Genomic DNA, 22252 nt, shown 5'->3' with positions numbered 1-22252 from the left:
GTAGATCCTTAGAACTTGGGTGGAGTGAAGAGGACAGAGGAAGTAGGCGAGAGCAGACCAGGAAGCAGGAGCCAATTTTGCAAGCCCTTGAGAGCCAGGACAAAGCTTAAATTTGATATGCGGGGAGGGGAAGTGTGGAGCTAGTAGAGATTAGAAGGACTGGGCTTGGCTGGAGCACAGGAGGAATGGATTGAAGAGGGGTGAGATGGGGGAGAGCTCAATAAGCCAGAGGAGAGGGGCTCAGATGCTGTGGTGATAAGTATCTAGACAAAGTACGAAGGAGAAAATTGTGGCCCAGACAAGAGTTTTGGTGAGGGGGCTAGAGAGGGTTGGGCAGGCTTTTTTGAGATTTGCAAAGGGAAGAGTGGCAGGATTGGGTGACTATCAGTGCAAGGGAAGAGAGGGAGGAGATGAAAAGGACATGGCAGCTCTGAGCCTGGGGGACAGGGCATATGGTGTGGAGAGCCTATCTAGGGAGAGGATTAACACCCTCTCTGAGGAGACCCCACAGTTGAGTGCCTGGGAGCAAACTCTGGATCTAACTTGCCAGAGCACCCCCTGGCAGCACTGCTGGCTTGGTTCCACTATGAAGGAAGGCAGGATTTGGGGGTGGCAATGCAGCGCTCTGGCAGCGCACAGGTATTGATTGGTGCTCCTCCGTTAGGCATGGGCAGTTGCATATGTGCATCTTTGAAGATCTGGCCCTTAGGAAATTGGTTAATAGACAAAAATCCCCACATGCTAAAACAATAGACACTTCCCACTTTCCAAGCTTCCTGATCTCCCCTACAGCAAAGCACACAAGCTGGGGCTGGTTGCATTGTAGCAGATGAGGAAGCAACTGCTCATTAATCATTTGGGTAGCTGTGAGATGTGTCAGGGAAGTTAACCATTGTCTTGGGGGGTTTATGAGTTTGCCTTTTAATTGTATGTCAGACCGCAAAAGGTGGGGAGGACAAGTCCAGAAGTGTGTGACTGCATTGAAGGAAGCTTCTTCTAGGCCTCTCTACATTCAGTTACACTCACTTGGACTCATACTGTCTTGTAATTCTCATCCCCTCACTCATCCCCTCTGAATCTGACCACTGAGTCTAAGCCAGGATAACCTATATACCACAGAGGTGTAGCGCAGGTGTGGGATAAAGTAGGGGGAGTCTGACTTTAATTTATGCCCTCCTCTTTCCTACTTTTCCTGATCTGCCCCTCTCTTCTTATCCCTTTGTAGCTCAGGCCTTGTCTACATTTCAAACTTGTGCCAATTTAACTTCAGTCGGGTTTTAAATGATTTAGTTAAACCAGTGCTCGGCCCTGTGTGTAAGCACTCTTGCTTCAGTTTAGCTCAAGTCATTAAGGAATAGATTTACTTCAACCTGAACCTGATTTATATGGATTTAGCTTAACAGTGTCCATACCGGGGCTTGCACAGGTTTCACAAAATCAGATTTAAAAACATGCTGTTAGCTAAGATGGTGCAAGCAGGCTCGAGTTGCACCAGTCCAAGCTTCTTGGCCAAAGTCACAGGGGAAATTCACCATCAATAAGTGGATTTGAATCTAAGGCCTGATAAACGCACAAGAGTTAGGTTGGTATAGCCGCGTCGGGCAGGGGTGTGGAAAAACCATCTATCTATGCTACCCACCCCAGTGTAGACAAAGCTACGTTGACAGAAGAGTGCTTCTGTCACATAGCTGCCATCATTCTGGGAGGCAGTACAGCCATGGAAAAACCGCTTCCATTGGAGTAGGCTGCATCTGCACTGCGAGGTCGTCCCGGCTTAGTAGTGGCGATGCAGCGAAACAAGAATCTGAGAGGATTAGCGGGTCTGACGAACGCCCATACTGAAGGTGTGTGAAGAATGTATAAATCCCACCCCTCAGAATCACTTCGGCCTCCCTTTCTTTGGCCGTGGGTGTCTGAGAGAAAAGATGCCATCTCTTGAAAGATTAATTCCCACCCTTGTTTGGTTAACAATACTGACTTCCTGCAGAGAGTATCCTAACGCAACGCAGTGAGATTGACTCCGAGGATAAAAACCCTTCCCCTGCCCTGTCCGGCCTGCTAATGCAGAGTGGGAAGTTTGCCATGTATGTATCACAGACTGGGAAGAGGTGATTGTTTTTATTACGAAACCCATTAGCCCAGGCCTGAGGCAGGAGCTGGCTCACAGTGCCCTGCTGCGTGGGTGTTCCCCATTCAGGGACTGCTCCTCATTTCTCCCCGGGGATGATGACATCACTCCTTTCTCAGCCCAGTCTCGGTTCATTCATGGGGCAGCAGCTGTGATTTCAGCTAAAAAGGATTATTTTTTGACTGTTCCCTCACCCTGTTGAAAAGGCAGGGATGTGCTGAGCAGCAGGATGTCTGACTGGAGAGGCATCGGGAATATCCTACCCTTCTGTAGTTTGTGTACTTCCCTCACCCACAGACCAGGGCCGGCTCCAGGCACCAGCTTAGCAAGCAGATGCTTGGGGTGGCTACTACGGAGAGGGGCGGCATGTCCAGGTATTCGGCTGCAATTCGGCGGAGGGCTGTTCGCTCCTGCTCGGAGTGAAGGAGCTCCCACTGAATTGCCGCAGATTGCGATTGCAGCTTTTTTTTTTTTGGTTGCTTGGGGCAGCAAAACCCCTGGAGCTGGCCCTGCCACAGCCAATGGGGAAGAGAAAGGAGACAATTCAGAACTCCTGCAGTGGAATAAATTTTGTGCACTATTGAGACAGGACTCCGTATGTTTCTGCCTCATCACTATATAGAGGAATGCACCTGTTGAATTAAGCAGGAGCCTGTCGGAGCCCTGCCTCATGCAAATCTGCCCAATTCTAAAGCTTCATGGCTACATGCCTCATTCACTGTTCAGTCGAGAGCTTTGTCTCATTCAGCTCAGCCTTCTAAAGTGTGTGCTGAAGTGTGTGATGATCCAGTACCATCCAAACCAAAAGAAATCTTTCTGTGGACTTGAATGTGGGAGGTCTGGCTTACACTGCTGAAATTTTTGTGCATGTCTTGGAAAACGCTACACACCAATGGATTAAAGGAACAGGTCTTGCCAGGGCCCTTGCTTCAGTAAAGGTACTCGTCACATGGAACAGGACCAAGGAGCTCCACTTATTTGCTGTCCATCAAGAATACGGATGACTTTTGTGGGCTCTGATCATCTGCCATGCCCAGAGCAGTACTTAGTAGAATAGGTTGTTGTACAAAGTGTATCCACAATTGCAGAAAAAAAATTATGATGTGCTTTTGACAAGTAGTATTTGATCATGTAATTAAGGGACTAGATCATGCATATAGACATAGGGGCAGAGATAAGGATGCCTGGCTGTCCCTACTTTGGCATTTCCTTACTTTTAAGTAACTTGGATGTTCTCTCTTCATTAGTTTTTTGATGGAATAATAATATTTACTAAGATTTTTCAAAAGGGACCATTGATTTTGAGTGCTTCTGTTTCTGGGTGTCCTTATGGACAGCCTGATTTTCAGAAAGAGCAGCACACCCACCCTCTGCAAATGAGACCTCTTTAAGGTGTCTCAGGATGAAAACCCCAAATCAGTAGCCACTTCTGAAAATCTTGGCTATCTATATAAAGCAGTTGCACAATGAAACTGAAATGCACACTGTGCACAGGGATCATTTCATTCCTCAGAACTTCTTTATGTCTTCTCATAAGACATAAAGAAGACTGGATTATAGGAGAGTGCTACTCTCAGGTCTTAGCTGAGATGAGCGGTGTGTTTATTGCAGCCCTCCCAATCTGAATCCCTCAACTGTTTGGGTTGGACTCCAGAGCTCCATGCTGTGACCCAGGCTGAAGGCACAGGTCCACAGGCCGAGTAGAATCAGACTAGTGTCTGGCAATGTGCTCTGTAATTTCAGCAGATTGAACTGTACAGTATTTTATTTCGTTGTGTCAGCTGCATGGAAATATGCATTGGTCATTATGACAGGAACCTAAGAGGGGAAGAGAAGCAGATAGGAAGAGAGCACTGGAAGGTATAATGCTATAAACAAAGAAAACTATGTGCTGTTGGACAGCTTCTGAACAGGGCAATGTCCCTGTAGGGACCTTCCCATCCTTCATGGGAAGGCAAAGGGGGAGCTTTTTCTCAGTCCTGCCGGGATTCTCCATTATCCTGCTCCTTCTGGCCTGCTGTGCTCTGCGAGAGACGAGGCTCTGGCACTTTGCAGTTGCTGCTGCTGACTAAGGGCCAGCTCCCCCTCCTGCATCCCTTATGCACCCAGAGGTGCCACTGACTTTTATGTCGGCTGCTTATGTAACCCACACACCTCCTGGGTGTGGTGTTCTGTCCCCTCTAGCGGCACTGAGACCACTTAGAGAGAGCATTAAATGAGTCTGCTCTACAGCCTTCACTAGGAGCCGGTTGGCTTTTAGCTCATGTGGTAGAGGCTCATGTGCTAAGCTCCCAAGGCTCCAGGTTCAATCTCGCCTGCTGATGACTTGGGGTCTGTCGGCGTTACACTTACATAATAGACAAGACCTCAGTGGAATGACACTATATAGAGCTGCTGAGGGTCTGGATCTGGCCCAATGTGTTTGATCCATTAAGCGGGTATGGAACATTGCACTTTCCCCCCCCACACACACACCAGCACAGATTTGTGACTGTATTAAGCTTTTGTCCTTCACTGGACAGTGTTACTAACCCTGTCTCTGAACCATTCCTATGGCCCATGCTGTAAAGACCAACATAATTTGCCTCTCTGTTAAGCTCCTCATATGAAGTGCATGATACAAAATCACTTTTTAGGGGAGACAAGATTTTTATATATATTAAATATATATATAAAGAACTTGACATGTTAAAAAGGTGTTTGATGCCCAGTCTCAGCACTGACTCTCCTCTTGCAGTTTTGTCCCCGGTGAGGTTGCTGAGGCAATGGATAGCAGTGGCTTCTGCCTTCCTTTGAAGGGAAGGAGGTTTAATTTCTTCAGTGTCACTGATGAGCTGGGCAGCTCTTCCCCCCCATGATAATTGCTAGGCATCTTCAGTGGTCCCAAACCTGTCACACCAGAGAGTGAAGGGTCTGAACTAGGATCCTCTGAGTGTCAGCACGTCACTGTATTGCTAGATCGTCCAGCCTGACTGACTCCATACCATTTCATGGTTTATATTTTAACCTTTTACCTAGGTCCTCTTTGGGAAGAATAAGAGCACTCTGGTTACACTTTGAGATTAGGAGGTCAAACTGAAAATATTCTGAGGTCTTCACCTCGCTTTAATTTTGCTGTGTTTTACTTTCAATTACGTATTTGGATTGCATGTGGGACGGCTACTCTCCGTTCGCCAATAACCATCTGAATGGCAAAGGCTGCAGAGGATTAATATGAAGAAGGTTGGAAAGCTGCACAGCTGGGGCTTGTTTGCGCCATGTCCATAAAAATCACGTATTTTTGGGCTGCCTCTTTCACAAAGCAGTTAAAATGGCATTGCTATTCCCTTGTGCCCTGACGGTTGCTAAGGGTCAGATTCTTGAGAGGCTTTGGGTGTGGTGAACTAGGAGAAGGAGGAGAGCCTGGGTTAGTAATTAGAATTTTGGCTCAGCTGAGTGTCAGCTCCTGCCACTAGGTGCATTGGACATTGTGGTCAAGGGAGATACAAAGGCTGCTAGGGACTATCAGCTGTACTGAAGGCCAAGATAATGTGATGAAGTGGCGCAACGCGTGTGAGTGACTGCTCCTGTGGATGGAATTGGAACTGCTCATGTTTGTCATAGGCCCTATGCAGCTAATAGCTATGGAGATTCCTCCCTGAGCTGGGTGGTAGGATCTGTGCTCTTGGAGTAGGTGGCTCTGAGTTCTGCCCCACTGGCTCTGCGATGGTGTGCGACAGAGCACCAGCTGGGTACTTCTAGACGCCCTGGACTTGCTACAGTAGACACCGTGGCAGCCTGCTCCCTATGCTGCTTACTGCTGGGCTGGCTAGGGGTGTATTTCCAGTTATTCAGGCAACTGGGTGGCCATTAGCCCCAAACTGTGGCTGTGCTCTATGTACCTTTCTCTCGGCTTATCCTCGTGTACTTAGATGTGAGGCCCTATGGAAAGTATATAAACACAGCCAGAGGCATGCAAAGAGGTGATGTCTCTTCTCCCACAATGTCTCCTGGTGATCTGCTGAGAGGCGCAAGCTCCTCCACTCCTACACGCCACTCTCCTGGGCAGGATCAGCCCCATAGTCAGCCCATCACACTGTGGTAGTTCTTCATCTCCTCTAACTGGTTCAGAGGACATGGGGAAAAAAGCAGCTCCAGGACTCAAAGCAAAAGGAACTATTCTGCCCAAAAGTCTTTCAGCGGAACTAGATGTGGTTAAAGATGAAAGATCGCTGTTCATGCCAATTCTTGGGTGTCACTTAATTAACCACTAGTGTCTGTCATGCTTGAAAGACTGTGACATCAGCGCTAGACCTAACTCTCCCCTTGAACTCTGATCCCATCTCTGCCTCTGACTCATTGTGTAACCTTTCCATAACTGCTTTCCCAATTGCAAACCTGGCTATACTTGCCTTCCCCATGTGGGTGTTTTCTGGGCTTAATTATTTAATGCCTGCTCCAATGCCCCGAAGATGTAATTGCTGTAATATAATTGTGAGGGTGTAATCCTCTCTGCCTGGTTTTACACTAAGCAACTCATGTGACATCTTGTGCGGTTATTCCTGATTACACCGATGTGAGAGGAGAATCAGGCCTTGAGTATTTAGCCCTCAATGAGAACAATATTCACAAATGGCCTCTGGGCTTCTTCTTACAGACTGCTTTGGTTACCTGTATCAGCTTTGTTTTAAACATACGACCCCATTTTCTTTTCACTGACACTTCTCTGGACTCCCAGGAAGGGCTCCTGAGGGCTGGTCAGCTATTTAGTGACTTCCTGTTGAGCTTTCATTCAAGATTGAAGAACATCATGATTTATGAACATTCACCCTTCTGTCTCCGCAACACCCCCACTCCCGCCTCAAAAACAGACTTGCCAACCTGGCCCTCATTCGGTAATTACTTCAGGAAGTAGTTATCTGAAATAATGACACTCAATCTGTTTGGAAAACAGAGAGACCACTTGCTGAAGCCTTTTCTTGCCACAGCCTCTGGTAAGGTTTTCCCTTTGTGGTCCTTTTGGAATTATTGCATTGATTAGCCAACATCTTACAGAAACAGCTGTGAGCTCTCCTTTCTCCACAGAAGATGCTTTATGCTTCAAGTGCAGAAATTGGAATTGTCAAGATAACTATTGATCCCAGGCCAAGGTACAGTAATTTTGTTACTTGAGTAATGGGAAGGAGCTGCAGTTGGAGAGAGGGAAGGAGGATTAGAAACACATTGGAGAGAGAGGAGAATTGTTATAAACAGCAAAGCTGAGCAGAGTTCGGCCATCCTCAGTCATATCTGCAACTAAAATGGAGAGAGATGAGTAATGGCACGCCCTGTCCCATAGGCATATGGGCTGCTCAAAAGCACATCACTTAGCAGCCTGAGTCAGGGCACCCATTATTAGCTCCTCTCCCGCAATGCTTAAATCCTTGTAAATAACACATGTTTAAAAAGAATCAAGTCTCTTTTGCAGCATGTTCCAGTTGCATTTTCACTGCTTTTAATGTGGGTTCACAGACACATCCAACAATAAGGGTTACTCCCTATTGGCCCCTAGATGACCACTGGGGTTTAAAGCAATTTCACATGGGCCAGAACCAAGAGAAACATGGAGTTTCTCCAGTTTCATTTCTCTCTCTCTCTCCAATATTTTTCTACATGCAGTTTCTGGACCATATCCAGGCTTCCATCACTGCTAGTCCTGTGTGCCTTATGGAGACCTACGTTGCCCTTGCACCTGCCAGAATTGTTTCTCCCCAGATCAATTGCTTTGCCCACTCACTGTGGTATTTGGAGTTTTGTGCAGTCAAAATGCCGTAATGAAATGGCCTGTGCATACCTTTGTCCTGAATGGAATTGGATCTGTTCGTCTCTTTGTCATAGGCCCAGTACTGCTGCCAGATACTGGAGCGTTCTCTGTTCACTCAAGAGGTTGGGGTAGGAATTCTGAATGGTCCCACTGTGTGACTCAGTGGCAGCTGAGCCGCTGTTGGTCGTGGCTTTGCTGAAATCCAGTGAACAAGCAGAACAAAACCAAAGCATTAACAAGCCAAGCGAAGTGACACCATGGGAAGGCAACACTGAAGCTAGCACAGTTTCCCTGCATTCCCATAATCTTGGGAATGTGTAAAAGTTTGCACTGAGGAAGGGGTTAATTATTCTCCTCTGCCATCGGTAATGGGCATCTCTGTGGGCAGAGACCGCTGGGTTTTCCAAACAATGCCGGCCAGGGGATGATGATTTTGTACAGGAGGAGCAAAGAGGAAACGCTTCCCATATACAGAGGATCCTCCGGTTCCTTCATTTCCAGAGTTGATGAACTTTAGTCCTCTCTGAGCAGGACATTCAGTTACAGCAATTCCTTTAAAGACGTGGGTGTCTTTTTCCTTTCAAAGAGAATGAATCCAGAATTTCCATATCAGGAAACAAACTGGCACGAGACGTTCTCTGAGCAGACAATGGGGGGTTCCTCTTTGGTACAGATCTGAGGATCTCGTGGTTTCAGAGACTCTGGCCCGAGAAATTAAATTACCCCTCTACTCTAGCTATCCCTAGGAATCATATGCTTAAATTACTGTTGCCTCTGATAAATTACATTGTAACCAGCCCATAGCTGCATGCCTAGATGCACACATTATGGTGATAGCACAGGACAATTTGCTCTGGAAACAGACCTCTGCCACTGGTAGAATCATAGACGTGTAGGACTGGAAGCAACCTCAATATTTATGCTAAGTCAGACTCGTGATTAGGTGGCAGTAGCTCTTCCATCCTGTAGGTTCGACTAGGTCTCAACTAAAAAAGTTTTGCTGGTATCACTCTACTGGTAAACCCTCCTAGTGTAGATGCAGTTTATACTGGCTGAAAAGTGCTTTTCCTGGTATTGCTCATACCGGGTTCCCTAAGCAAACTAAATAAACCAGGAAACATGCTCTTATGCTAGAATAACTGTGTCAATATAAGGTCTTTTTGCTGGTATAGAAATGTCATTAAAAAGAAATCGCACAGCCTCCAAACAGACATTACCATACTGGCAATGGTTTCTAATGGCCTAAGACACCAGAGGAAAGGATGAAATACACCCAATAGCCAATCACACATTCACACATCCCTATTGCTTTGATCTCTTCTTGTGTCTTTACTCTTGTGAAATATAAACGGTCTTTCTCCCTGGTTTCTCATGTCACACCCATCCCTACTGGAGTATCAGAGCACCTCACAGCCTAACTGAATTTATTCGCATGACACCGGAGGGAGGACAATGCTGCCCACCATTACAGGTGGAGACCTGGGGCCCAGAGGGCTTAAGTGACTTGCCTAAGGTCACACAGGAAGTCTGGCAGAGCAGGAACCTGAGCCTGGATCTCCTGAATCCCAGTTGAATGTTATAGAGCATCATTCTTCATTAACAGCCTTCTGTTGTCTGCCCCCCACATACACAGTGTTCATATAAATAACAGTGTTGCCTATTAAGGTTGCCAACTTTCTGATTTTAGAAAACCAAACACTCTTCCCCACCCACAGCCCCACCCCTACCCCAAGGCCTCACCTCTGCCCCACCCCTTCTCCGAGGCCCCACCCCAGGCTCCGGGCAGCGCTTACATGAGGCGACTTCTGGAAGCAGCCAGCATGTCCCTCGGCCTCCTAGATGGAGGGGCCAGGGGGCTCTGTGTGCTGCCCATGCCCACAGGTGCTGCCCCCACAGCTCCCATTAGCTGCAGTTCCTGTCCAATGGGAGCTGCGGAACCGGTGCTCAGGACAAGGACATCATGTGGAGCCCCCATGGCCAGCCCTGTGCCTAGGAGCTGGCCATGCCAGCTGCATCTGGGAGCTGCACAGAGTCAGGGCAGGCAGGGAGCCTGCCTTAGCTCGGGTGCGACGCCAACCAGACTTTTAGTGGAGCCACCAGGGTCCCTTTTCGACTGGGCATTCCAGATGAACACTGGATGCCTGGCAACCCTATTGCCTACTTAGAAAGCAACTAGCCTGCTCTGTAAAGCCAAGACACTGGAATCTCTATAATAGCCTGGGAACTTGCTTAGGCCCCTTGCAGAGGGTTTCTCTGTAGCAGAAGTTGCTTGTTGTTATATACTTTTCTATGGCAATTATCAGAATGTCTGGGTGCCTTAATCATGAGTTAGGTACCTCCAAAAACACACTAGCACGTGGTTTTCTCTCCTCCACAGGCAGCCACTCCTGAACTGGACCAGATGCAGAGGGTGTGCGATAAGGCACTAAATTCTACTATCCCCATAGCCTTGCTTTTTGTGCAAGCTGGAGGAAAGAGGAGGGGGAAAATTGAATAACTCGGACTTAGGTTAGGGGTTTGTTATAGAAGTGGATGGGTAGGGTTCTGTGGCCTGCTTTGTGCAGGAGGTCAGACTAGATGATCACATTGGTCCCTTCTGACCTTAAAGTCTATGAGTCTATGAAGCATCCACTTAACACTAGAAAGCTTCAGCCACACAATCCCATGATGAGTTTTGCTGGGAGATTTCCTACCATTGAAATAGGTACAGCGCCATCTGGTGGTTGTATAGCTCACATTCATGCGCCCTTAATTAGCATCATCTTCCATTATGCTCCTTAGAGTGGGTGGAGGGGTGAAAGCTGCACTTTCCCCTGCGCTAACATCAGGGTGAGCCACTGGGCTGGCTCACCCCCTCTCTCTAGCTGATGAAAACTCTGCCTGGCTGGACTTGGGGAAGGGGCCGGGGGCAGGAAAATGTGAGCTGCTGGAAGCATGGGGAAACAGGTTATTTAGCCTGCCTGGCGTGCGGAGAGTTCTTTACTTAACTGCATGGTGAGAGCGGACAGGCCAGTGGGAGGCCCCTTGGGGGCAGATCCAGGCTGCCCAGCAGGGGAGGGGTACAGGAGCAGACTCGCCATATCCACTGAAGCCTTTGCACCAGCACAAGGCCTTGCATCTGACTCTGGGCCTGTGTTTCCATAATATACACCCTGCGTCTGTCGCAATCACAAGCCCCTCACCAGCCTGTAACTCCCTCAGCTCTTTTCCACTGTGGCGCTTTGCCTGGCCAGACTCCATAGATACACACTTCTGGTGACTCATAGGGGGTGGAGAATGACTCAGGACAAGATACTCTAACCCTGTTTGACGGGAGGCTGGAGGAAACTTTGAACTGTCCTGGTGAAGCAGCTGGGATGGTGCAGAGCATCTGGCTGAGGCTGTTACACCAGTGGATCTAAGGCTATGTCTACACTTATGGCACAGTCACTGCACACCCCCATAGCATGGTTATAAATGGCAGCCTAGACACTGAGGTACTTCTTCAGCGAGTAGAGACATGCCAGAACCCTAGGGCACATGCCCTACCCGGCTCTCTACATGCCCAAGGCCATGCCTCCCATGTCTACATTGCTATTTTAGCAGTGTAGTGTCCCACGGCCTCCCCCCTGCCGGAGCCTTTCCCTGCTGTATGCAGCTACACACCGCAGACTGGACACAGCCTGCCTTTCACTGCTGTGTGTAGCTACGGATACCCAGCCTACACATCACCGCAAGTATAGCCAAGGCCTGGCTGATCTGTGCTTTTCATGACCCTCTCCCTTTCCACCCCATATGTCTCCCCACTTCCCCCCACCCAACTTCCTCCTGCTGACTCTGGAGTGATAGTTTTCTCCCCAGCTCTGGGCTAATAGACAGGCTGGGCACTGAGCCAGAAGTCAGTGTGAGGGAAGTGAAGGAGAAGAGAAAGCAGGGAGCTGAAAGGGAATTGGAAGAGAGAAGGCAGGTCCAGGGGTTAGGACAGTAGCCTGGAACTCAGGAGACCCGGCTTCAATTTCCAGCTGTGCTACAGACTTCCTGGGTGACGTTGGTCAAGTCACTTAGCGTATGTCTACACTGCAGCTGGAGGTGCAATTGCTACCCAAGTAGGCCTACCCGGGTTAGCTTCCATCTAGCTACCATGGCTAAAAATAGCAGTGAAGACACAATAGCACAGGCTAGAACCATGAGTATGTATCCACTGTTGCAGGAAGGCGTGTCCTGCCCATGCCGCCACGTCTTCACTACTATTTTTAGCTATAATAAACTAGACTGGCTAGATTAAAGCTAGTGTGGCTATATCCGTGTAAACTGTAATCCAATCTCTGATTGCAGTATAGACACACCCTAAGTCTCTCTTCACATCTGTTCCCCATCTGTAAAACAGATGATAGCACTGCCCTGCCCCACAGAGGGGCTATGAGGATAAATACATTAAAGGTTGTGAGGTGCTCAGATACTACTACGGTGATGCGGAGGGGCATAGTACCCGAGAGATGTTTTCCTGCACGTTCTCAAACAACTAGCAGCTGGATTTAGTGAATGGCACCTTCTGCCTTTGCTCCTCTTGCTCACTGGTGTCTCTGTTCTCTTTTCAGGTACTGCCTCTGTTGCAGTAGCTGGCATCTTCGCAGCCTTAAGAATCACAAAGAACAAGCTCTCCGACCATAAGTTTGTTTTCCAAGGAGCCGGAGAGGTAGGCTTCACCTGGGTTTGGCCCTAAATACAGTATTTGTCCTTTCATTTTAAGAGGGTAAAAATTGAAGCATAAGGCCCAGATCCACAAACCCTAGTGCCTAAGTCGCAGTTTTGGGTTCTATTGTGATCCACAAAAGTCGCACTCAGCTGCTGCCAAACCCTATAGGCGCGTAAGTTTCTGCCTCTGGGTGTGCGCACTGCCACACCACTCCAGGTCCCTGGAGGCCTATCTCCAAGAGCGATCCACAAAGCAGGGGAAGACAGGCTATTGGATCAGGTCTGATTCAAAATCAAGGAGGTGCCACCACCTTATAATTTCTAGCCCAATGGTTAGCGCCCTCACCTGGGGTTTGAGACACCTAAAATTCTATCCTCCCCTGAGGCAGAGGTGGGAAAGGATCTGAACAGGCACCTCCACCCTCTCAGGGGAGTGTGCTAACCACTAAGCTCGGGGATACTCTGAAGTGGGGCTCCCTCAGTCTGTCCTGTGGAAGCTGTGGATATATAGAGTCATAGGGCCAGAGAAAGGATGAGAACAAGTCTGTAGTCCAGTGGTTAGGGCACCCACTTGGGAGATCCTGGGTCAGTCCACCTGTTCCAATCACTGTTTAATTATGTATACAAAATAGAACAGCTTCCACAGGAGAGAGTAAGGGAGCCCATCTCAGAATGTCCCACCAGGTGGGCACCACCTCCTCTCCTCGCCAACAGTTCTGTGTGGTGTGAAGCAGTCACCTAATTCATTCTCACAAGAAATATTTCAGTGCCTGTCTCCCTGAGAGAGCAGGGCTTAGGACACACCCCGCTTGTCGGCTTCTCCCATTGGCTACTTTAGGCAGCCCCTTGCCTAGCATGCTGGCTTTTGTGGATCACATTCTAAGGCACCCGTCTCTCCCCATGCATTATATAGGGAGCCTGGGTGCCTCACTTGGCTCTGCACATCAGTATTGTTCCAGTGATTTTTTTTCATGCAGTGCTCCGCCAAAGTCTCTTTGTGGATCCGGGCCTAAGCCTTCAGCCAGGCTGGAATTCAGTAAGGAGAAGCAAAGGGACAACCTACTCTTAATGTACCTTTCTGACAGGAATGGTCTTCATTGCTTGTTAGCCCTTCAGAGCCAGCACATCTGAGAGGAAGCTGGAGCTAGAGCCTGTTCCTCCTCGTGCATCACCAATAGAATGGTTTACTTAAGTTACAGTCAGCTCCGTGCAAAGCCACAGAGTGCAATGAGGCTGCACAGGTGTCAGTGGGGTTTTAATTTGGCCTGCAGAACCTTTATTACTGATCATGCATGAACTGAAAGGAGCCCAGCTTGACAATCAGGGCCTGCCTGCCAAGCTGGTTGTTAGGGAAAACAAAAATCTTCTTCCTCGTAATCTGAGCCTGTCACTGAGGAACAACGAACACAGAACTCCCCCATGCCACTTTTACAATCATTTGCCAGAGTTGAGCCACACTTTCCCTTTGAGGCAGAAGCCATCTCTACCTCAGTGTGTGTACAGTGCCTACCACAACAGGGAGAGGAAGGGTAGCTAGTGGTTAAGGCTCTGGAGTGCGGCCTGTGAGATCTGCCTTCAATTCCTGTCACCAACTGCCTGTGTGATTTTGCCCCTCTGTAAAATGGAGATTACAATCTAACAGTCACGACAGATGGGTGTGTTCGGCATCTTTCCACCCAGATCTCAGGTGAGGCCTCTCAGTGAAACCATAATGCCAAGAACTATAGACAGCAAGTCAGGGTTATTTTGTTTTTTTTATCATGAGACTGGGGGAAGAAAGAGGGGACTGTTCCCCTCTCAACATTTCAAATTTACCACTGTTGCCTAGAGTTCCTCTCTGCTGGCTTCATCCTGGAGCCACACCAGTCTGGCTTCTACCTGCGTCTCTCCACTGAAACTGCTAGTACAGAGGTCTCAGACAACCTCTTCCTGGTCAGATCCTAGGGCGATGCTCCATCTTCAACCTCCTTGACCAGTCTGCTGCGTTAGAAGCCATCAATCACTCCCTCCTGTTTGACACGTTTCAGCTAGATGATGACGACTTGTATTACTGTGTGCGTTGAAGCCTCAGTCATGGCCCAGGGCCCCGGTGTGTTAGGTGCTGTACAGAACAAAAAGAGGATCCCTGCCCCACAGCGTTTACAATCCATGTGCTTTTTGGGAGGAGTGTGAGGGGACCTGTCATCTTTTTAAACCTCTCCAAAATGAGGCACGTTCCTCTGAGGAAATGATCGGAATTTGCTTTCTGCTTATGGGTTTCAGGCTGCTATGGGCATAGCCCAGCTCATCGTTATGGCCATGGAAAAGGAAGGAATTTTGAGGGAAGACGCCATCAAAAAAATCTGGATGGTGGACTCCAAGGGACTAATTGTCAAGGTAAACCTGCCTCTGTTGCACTGCTGCATGATAGATGCAGTGTAACAGGCACAGGGTACAATGGGGCCTGACTCATTAACCCAGAGCAAGCGGATCCAATGGGCCACAGGCAGCCCTGAAGTGGTTGCAATTCTGTTGAAGTCAATGGAGCTGCACTTGCTTATACACAGCGAGGTAGACTTTGCTTTCCTATTTTTGATACCCTTTCCGGAAGCATTTGGACATTCCGGGGATAGCTCCAGCTGCAGAGTCAGGCACCATTCTGCTTTTCAGGCCCAGTGGGACTTTGTAAATCTCCTCCCCAGGAGACAGAGCTTTCTTGAGATTTGGTCCAAGACACTGGAATGAACTTCCGCCCAAACTAACCTCACCACCTTCCACGCGAAGTGCAAGGTGCACATCAAAAAAGAAACTTACCAACACAAACCATTCCGCTGCACACAATCCTTCCCCCCCGCGAGAGGATGGGAGAACAAACCACACGTTAACAGATGTTAGTCACATAACACACAACTGGAAGGTGCACAGATACTACAGGGATAAGTGCGGTATAGCAGAATATAGAATGGGGTGAGGCACTGAAATCTTGCAAACAAGATTTTGCAAATAATCGATCCAGACTTTTCTCGCCTGCTGGAGGCTGGTTTGTTCCTTTTTCCCTGCAGGGGAGGAGTCACCTGAACCACGAGAAGGAAATGTTTGCCCAGGACCACCCCCAGCTGAGAACTCTGGAGGAGGTAGTGCAAAGAGTGAAGCCGACAGCTATTATAGGTAGAGTCACGGAAATTGGAGCTCCGTTTCACTTGTCTAGTTCTTGGGGGGGTTCTTTCTTTGTTCCAGGGGCTCCTCTGTTGTCCAGTCCGACTCTCAAGGCCTCCCTGCCTGCATTTTTTTCCTTTACTTCCCAAGATGCCCCATCTCTTGAGGCTATGAAGCACAAGCTCCCTCCCTCCTTCTGTTGAATAGGGATCCCTTGAGAGCCAATTGGTGCTGCCCTTAATTGGCCACAGAGAGCACTCTTGAGTTAAGCAGAGTTCTGCTGCTCCTGGAGGCTGAGCCTGTATATCCCTGGGCCCCTACCAAATTAATGTCCCATTTTGGTCAATTTCACACTCATAGGATTTTAAAAATTGTAAATTTCAAGGTTTCAGCTATTTAAATCTGAAATGTCATGGTGGTGTAATTGTAGGGGTCCTGATCCAAAAAGGAGCTGTGGGGGGATTGCAAAGGTTATTGTAGAGGGGGTTGCAGTATTGCCATACTTACTTCTGTGCTGCTGCTGGCAGTGGCGTTGCCTTCAGAGCTGGGCAGAGTGGTGGCTGCTGGCTGGTAGCCCAGCTCTGAAGGCAGAGCCATTGCCAGCAGCAGCGCAGTAGTAAGGATGGCATGGTATGGTATTGTCTTCAGAGCTGGGCCCTCAATCAGCAGCTGCCCCTCTCTGGCTGCCCTGCTCTGAAGACAGCAGTGCAGAAGTAAGGACGGCAATACTGCAACCCCCCCTGCAACTCCCTTTTGGATCAGAACCCTCACATTTGAGAAATGCTGGTCTCCCCCATCAAATCTGTATTGTATAGGGTAAAAAGCACGCAAAAGACCAGATTTCACAGAGGAACACCAGATTTCATTACCGCAAATTTGGTAGGGCCCAATATATCCCCAATTGACCAGCAGAGCAAGAGTCTGGTGCCAGGTCTCCTGAAGGATAGTGCTGAGCATAGCTAGAAAGCCAACCCAGACAAACACTTGGTTTGGGCTGTTTGCTGATCCTCTGCTTGATGGAGTGGAGGGCTTTGTCCTGAAGGTGGTTTTGTCACTGTAAATCTGACTTGGAGAGTGGAGACAGTGGAGGTCTCTGGAAAGGGGTGGCCTTCTCCCTCAGAGTCATACAGTTCAGTTTACTGAGCACCAACAAGAGCTGAGGTTTAAGGAAACATGGGCCCGATCCATTGGAAGTCATAGAGTGAATCAGGAATTAACTGTTCACTTCTTAGGTGTAGCCGCCATCGCAGGAGCTTTCACTGAGAAGATTTTGAAGGACATGGCATCTTTCAATGCCAGGCCCATCGTATTCGCCCTAAGTAACCCCACGAGTAAAGCAGAGTGCACAGCCGAGCAGTGCTATCACCTAACAGAGGTAAATGTGCGACTGTCTCTCCCAGCACAGCAGCTGAGTGGAACAGCCAAAGAGACTTAACACACAGAGCAACCTCTCTATGTGCTACAGTGATCTGAGGGCTCTTCGGTGGGTCATGGATGAATGTAACCTCCTGGCAGAGCCCCACTGATGTACAGCTCATGCCTAGTAAAATGGTAGCCTGCAGGGCTCTTGCAGTTGATCAGCCCCACGGGGGCAACTTTCGTTCATAAACTCTCAGGCTTAGTCTGCACCCCAGAATTAGGTTGACCCTACCTACCCCGTTCAGAGAGCTGTGAAACATTTTGCACGCTGTGCAACAGTTAGGTTGACCCACACACACACACACACACACACACACACACACACACACACACACACACACACACACACACACACACACAGTGGATGCAGCTAGGGTGACAGAATTCTTAACTATATTGATGGAAAACCCCCTTTGATGTAGAAAACATCTACACTGGCACAGCAGAGACATATCCTTAGCGTTAATGGTGGTGATTTGTTGAGGGAGGCATTCCTGATGCAGAGACCCTCCTTCCCTCCAGGGCCCAGCTACACAACCTTGCTGGGGTTGTAGCTTTTTATTAGGTGGAGAGGAGGGAGGCCCTGATCCTACCTCAAACTCCCTTCTCAGGCTGGTCCATCAGAGCTGTGTTCCTCAGTGAGCTCCTCAAATGCATGAGGGCCCTAGCTCAGGTATTCATGGGAGGCAACATTGGGATTTGGATCAGGCAAGGGGGAAGAGAGTGGGTAAGGCACTGGACTGGAACTCAGGAGATCTGGATTCAAGTCTAGGGTCTAACTCAGCCTTTCTGGGGGGCCTTGGGTAAGTCATTTAGGCCCAGATCCTCAAAAATATTTAGACTCCTAACTTCCATTGATTTCAGTGGAGGTTAAGCCTAAATACCTTTGAGGATCTGGGCCTAAATAGCTCTGCACATCTCCTTCTCCTCTGTAAAATGAGAATATTTTCCTGCATCACAGGACACTGTGTTGATAGGAGCCATGTATGTATCTAGATAAATAGGTTAGAATGAGACATCTGGTACCAGGCCAAATGGAAAGTAAATGCCACATGGCTCTTTCCCCTGGGCAAACAAACTGTATGTCCGTTTAAATTGCAGTCAGACCCTAACGGTGATGGAGCTGTTGCTGAATGATCAATGAATTTACTATCACAGTCACTGTACTCCCAGAGCTGGGTTCTGGGATCCGCTCAAATGTAGACATTGCATCTCCAATATCTGTGTGTGTGTCTGTCTCTCTCAACAGGGCCGAGGCATATTTGCAAGTGGGAGTCCATTCCCTAATGTAACCCTGGCCAGTGGACAGACCTTCTTCCCCGGCCAAGGAAATAATGCCTACGTATTCCCCGGAGTGGCGCTGGGAGTTATTGCCTGTGGGGTCCGGCATATCTCTGATGATATCTTCCTCACCACGGCAGAGGTTTCAGATCTATATTTAACTGGTGCTTTTAAAAAATTAAAAAGCAGCTTCAATGAGGCTTGTTGACCCCCCAGGAGTCTAGTTAAGTCCTTGGCTAGGAACCGGCCCAGGGCAATGTGTATCATGTGAACTTCAACCCCTCAGCAAAAGGCTGCAGACTTTCCCAGCACAGCAGGATGCTAGAGCTTCCATTGTGCCAACAGAAGTCCTCTGCATGAGCCAGTACTTGGTTCCTTCTATGGAGGGAGCTGCGGGGGGAGAGGGGGCGGGCTAGGGCACATGTCCCCTGGAGTCCTGGGTATTTTTTCTTACAGGCAAAAATAACAAATCCAAAATAAAACAAAAATCCCCTAAAGCTTTTGATCATATTTGAAACAGCTGAATTTATGCCATAGCCTGTCCCCTGTTGCAGGAGGTGCCTGGCTCCCATCAGTGGAGGGAAAAGCAAGCAGCCACAGTTCCCCGCCACGCCAGCAGCTCTCACAAAGATATTTTTGCCACTTTGCATTTTCCTCAGCCTTTGTTGTAGGCTGTATTTTTAGAAAAATGTCTGTTTTCAGATGATAACATATAGCCAATGTGGCATGTTTGGGAGACATAGCCAACTTTTTCTCAGAAATGGACTCACTTCTTTCAAAAATGGTAGCTAGTTGTACACAGGTATTTTGCTGTAAGGGCTGCATCTTCAAGCAGGGAAAGGGATAGCACAGTATTTTGACCATTGCCCTGCTAAACCCAGGTTGTGTGTTCAATCCTTGAGGGGGCCACTTAGGGAAGTGGGGTAAAAATCTGTCTGGGAATTGGCCTTCCTTTGAACAGGGGGTTGGACTAGATGACTTCCTGAGGTCCCTTCCAACCTTGCTATTCTATGAAGCTCAGAATGAAATGTATGCAGATTTGAATTTTGGGTGATTTTGCTTTTGATTACAAGGACTGCTCCCGGCTCTCGTAGCAACTGAAGTCTCAGCTATGCACTGCCTTGTTAAAGCCTTAAGAGGGCACATGCTGTACTTGATGGAGAACATGTATAACCTACCTTCTCTTCATTCTAGTCTATCGCTGAAGAGGTCACGGAGGAGCATCTTGCTGAAGGGAGACTCTATCCTCCTCTGAGTACCATCAGAGAGGTGTCCTTCAAAATTGCTGTTAAAGTAAGAATTCAAGTATTCTTGTGAAGTTTTTGTTTATATATAACCTCTCGTAACGTTGGCAAGGATTTTTCTCTTGTCCTCATCTTTGATGAGATTATGACTACCAGTATAACTGCACTGGCTATATTAGACCCAGAAACATGGGCAGTGGGTGACGCTTCCCCTTGGGGAGGCTAGCCCCGTACCCCGCCTCTTCTGGCTGAAGCACCGCCTTTTCCAGCCACAGACACACCTTCGCTCGCTGCTCTCAGCCCTGCCCCCCCCTTCTGCCCCATGACTTTCCACTGGATAGAGTAGATCAGGGGTAGGCAACCTATGGCACGGATGCCAAAGGCAGCATGTGAGCTGATTTTCAGCGGCACTCACACTGCCCGGGTCCTGGCCACCCGTCCGGGGGCTCTGCATTTTAATTTAATTGTTAATGAAGCTTCTTAACCATTTTAAAAACCTTATTTACTTTTCATACAACAATAGTTTAGTTCTGTATTATAGACTTATAGAAAGAGACCTTCTAAAAACATTAAAATTATTACTGGCACGCAAAACCTTAAATTAGAGTGAATAAATGAAGACTCGGCACAGCACTTCTGAAAGGTTGCCGACCCCTGGAGTAGATCATTCAGGTTTATCAGAGCTGATTCAGTGCCATGGGCCAATCACAATTCCAGGTAGCCCCACACTGTGTAACTCCCAGTTGACTCCCACTGTGTCTGACATTAATTCCATATTAGCCTCCATCACACATCGGTGAAGCCTCCTTGTACATTTCAAATTACTGACATTGTAAATACTGAATCAGGATGTTGAGGTGAAGAGTCTTAGTAATGGTAAGAAAATGAATCCCGTGTGGTTTAAAGCTCCATGCTCTGTTTCTTGTCCTGAGTTGTGTGGCTTTCTTGTGTGATGTGAGCAAAGCAATAGTACTCACAAACTCCTGAGTTTCATCCCAGATTTTCTAGCAGTTCTTTCTGTATTTGGGAAAATGGCTGAGACCCAAATGTTAAAAGTGGCCCATTTTCAGGTGCAGGGGCGGCTCTAGGTATTTTGCCGCCCCAAGCAGGGCAGGCAGGCCTGCCTGCCGCCCTCGCGGCGCCGGCAGAGCGCCCCCCACGGCTTGCTGCTCCAAGCACGCGCTTGGCGTGCTGGGGCCTGGAGCCACCCTTGTTCCGGTGCATGTAGCTAGATTTTCAGAGTTGTAGATCATCCCTAACTGCACTTAGTCAGTGGGGGCTTAGAGTGATCAACACCTTGGCAAATCAGGGCCAACGTTTGCAGACTTTGGGGGCCTGATCCAGTGATGCCTGAAGTAAGTTGGAATCTTTCCATTGATTTCAGTGAGCTTATGGTCAGATTTCGGGCATCTAAACTTGGGCACCTAAATAAGTGGCCTGATTTTCAGAGGCGCTGAGCACCCAGGGCATGTTCCATCATCCTTAATAGGAGCTGCAAGTGTTCCATGAAGAGTCAAGGCCAGTGATTAAATATGGATTTATGGGTACATGTAGACACCCATGGTTGAATAACTTGGCCTTAGTGTCTATAGTATACCCAACTTAGAGATCACTTCTGAAAATTTACCTCATGCCTCAGTTTCACCTTTTCTGACTATGGGGATGTTAATACTTAGCTGCCCCCAGAGGTGTCTTGAGAATCTAGCAGTCTGTAAAGTGCTATATACATCTGATCAGTAATAGATTTTTGAAAATGAAGCAGGAAATACCACTCACTTTCCATGCAAAACATACAGCAGCACATCTTGCTTCACAGACTAGTGGTGCAGCCTCTAGCACAGAAGTCTTGGCTGATCTTGAACAGTTAGTCCTCTCTTCCACATTTTAGTGCGACTCAGATAATGAAATCTCCCTCCTCCTGGGTAGGTATTCCAGGGTGCAACTCGCCACCATCCAGTGCAGTCTTTTGGGAAGTTTTGGCAATGCATGAGGGGAAAGAAATGAGTCATACAGGGGTGACTGGGAGCAAGGGGACAACGTCCCAGCATGCATCTTTCTCCCTCCTGTAATGTCATCCTTATCCCATAATTTCTGCACCTTTTTAAAAAAAAAAAAACCCACGAACCTACGTGGCCCTCCTTGCTCTCCACCATCTCTGACAGAAGCATGGAACCCGCACAGTTCTGCACTATTGTCGTGAGTGTTCCAAGCACCAGACACACAATTCGCCGGTATTTGCAGAACCTCAAAAAGAACCAGATCAGAAGGGAACACGATGATCTCATGGAGGCCAGATTTCATGGGATATAGTGAAAACCAATGCAAGGTAGTTGGTGGCATTCACAGAGCAGCTGCAGACAATGAAGCGCCACTTCTGGGCCCAACAAACAAGCACTAACAGATGGGATCACATCATAAGGTAGGTTTGGGATGATGAGCAATCGCTGCAGAACTTTTCGATGTGCAAGGAGGGCCACATTCCTGGCTCTATGTGCCGAGCTTGCCACAGCCTTCCATCGCAGGGACACCAGAACGAGAGCTGCACTGAAGTGGAAAAACCAGTGGCAACTGTCCTGTGAAATCTTCCAA

General features: G+C 48.2%; 1 protein-coding gene across 2 annotated transcripts in view; it reads left to right on the top strand.

The window, feature by feature from the left end:
- The window catches only part of ME3 (malic enzyme 3), a 199198-nt gene that overhangs the window by 173386 nt on the left and 3560 nt on the right, over window positions 1-22252 (top strand). For both annotated transcript variants that reach the window (XM_030558922.1, XM_030558913.1), the window contains exons 8-13: window positions 12488-12585; window positions 14847-14960; window positions 15626-15731; window positions 16952-17094; window positions 18388-18561; window positions 19614-19712. In XM_030558922.1, coding sequence (XP_030414782.1) covers window positions 12488-12585; window positions 14847-14960; window positions 15626-15731; window positions 16952-17094; window positions 18388-18561; window positions 19614-19712 — 734 coding nt within the window. The remainder of the gene's footprint in view (window positions 1-12487; window positions 12586-14846; window positions 14961-15625; window positions 15732-16951; window positions 17095-18387; window positions 18562-19613; window positions 19713-22252) is intronic.

The sequence above is a fragment of the Gopherus evgoodei genome, chromosome 1 (assembly GCF_007399415.2).
Source record: "Gopherus evgoodei ecotype Sinaloan lineage chromosome 1, rGopEvg1_v1.p, whole genome shotgun sequence".
In the NCBI taxonomy this organism is placed as follows: domain Eukaryota; kingdom Metazoa; phylum Chordata; order Testudines; family Testudinidae; genus Gopherus; species Gopherus evgoodei.
Note: the sequence above shows the minus strand (reverse complement) of the source record. Positions and strands in the feature narration are given on the sequence as shown.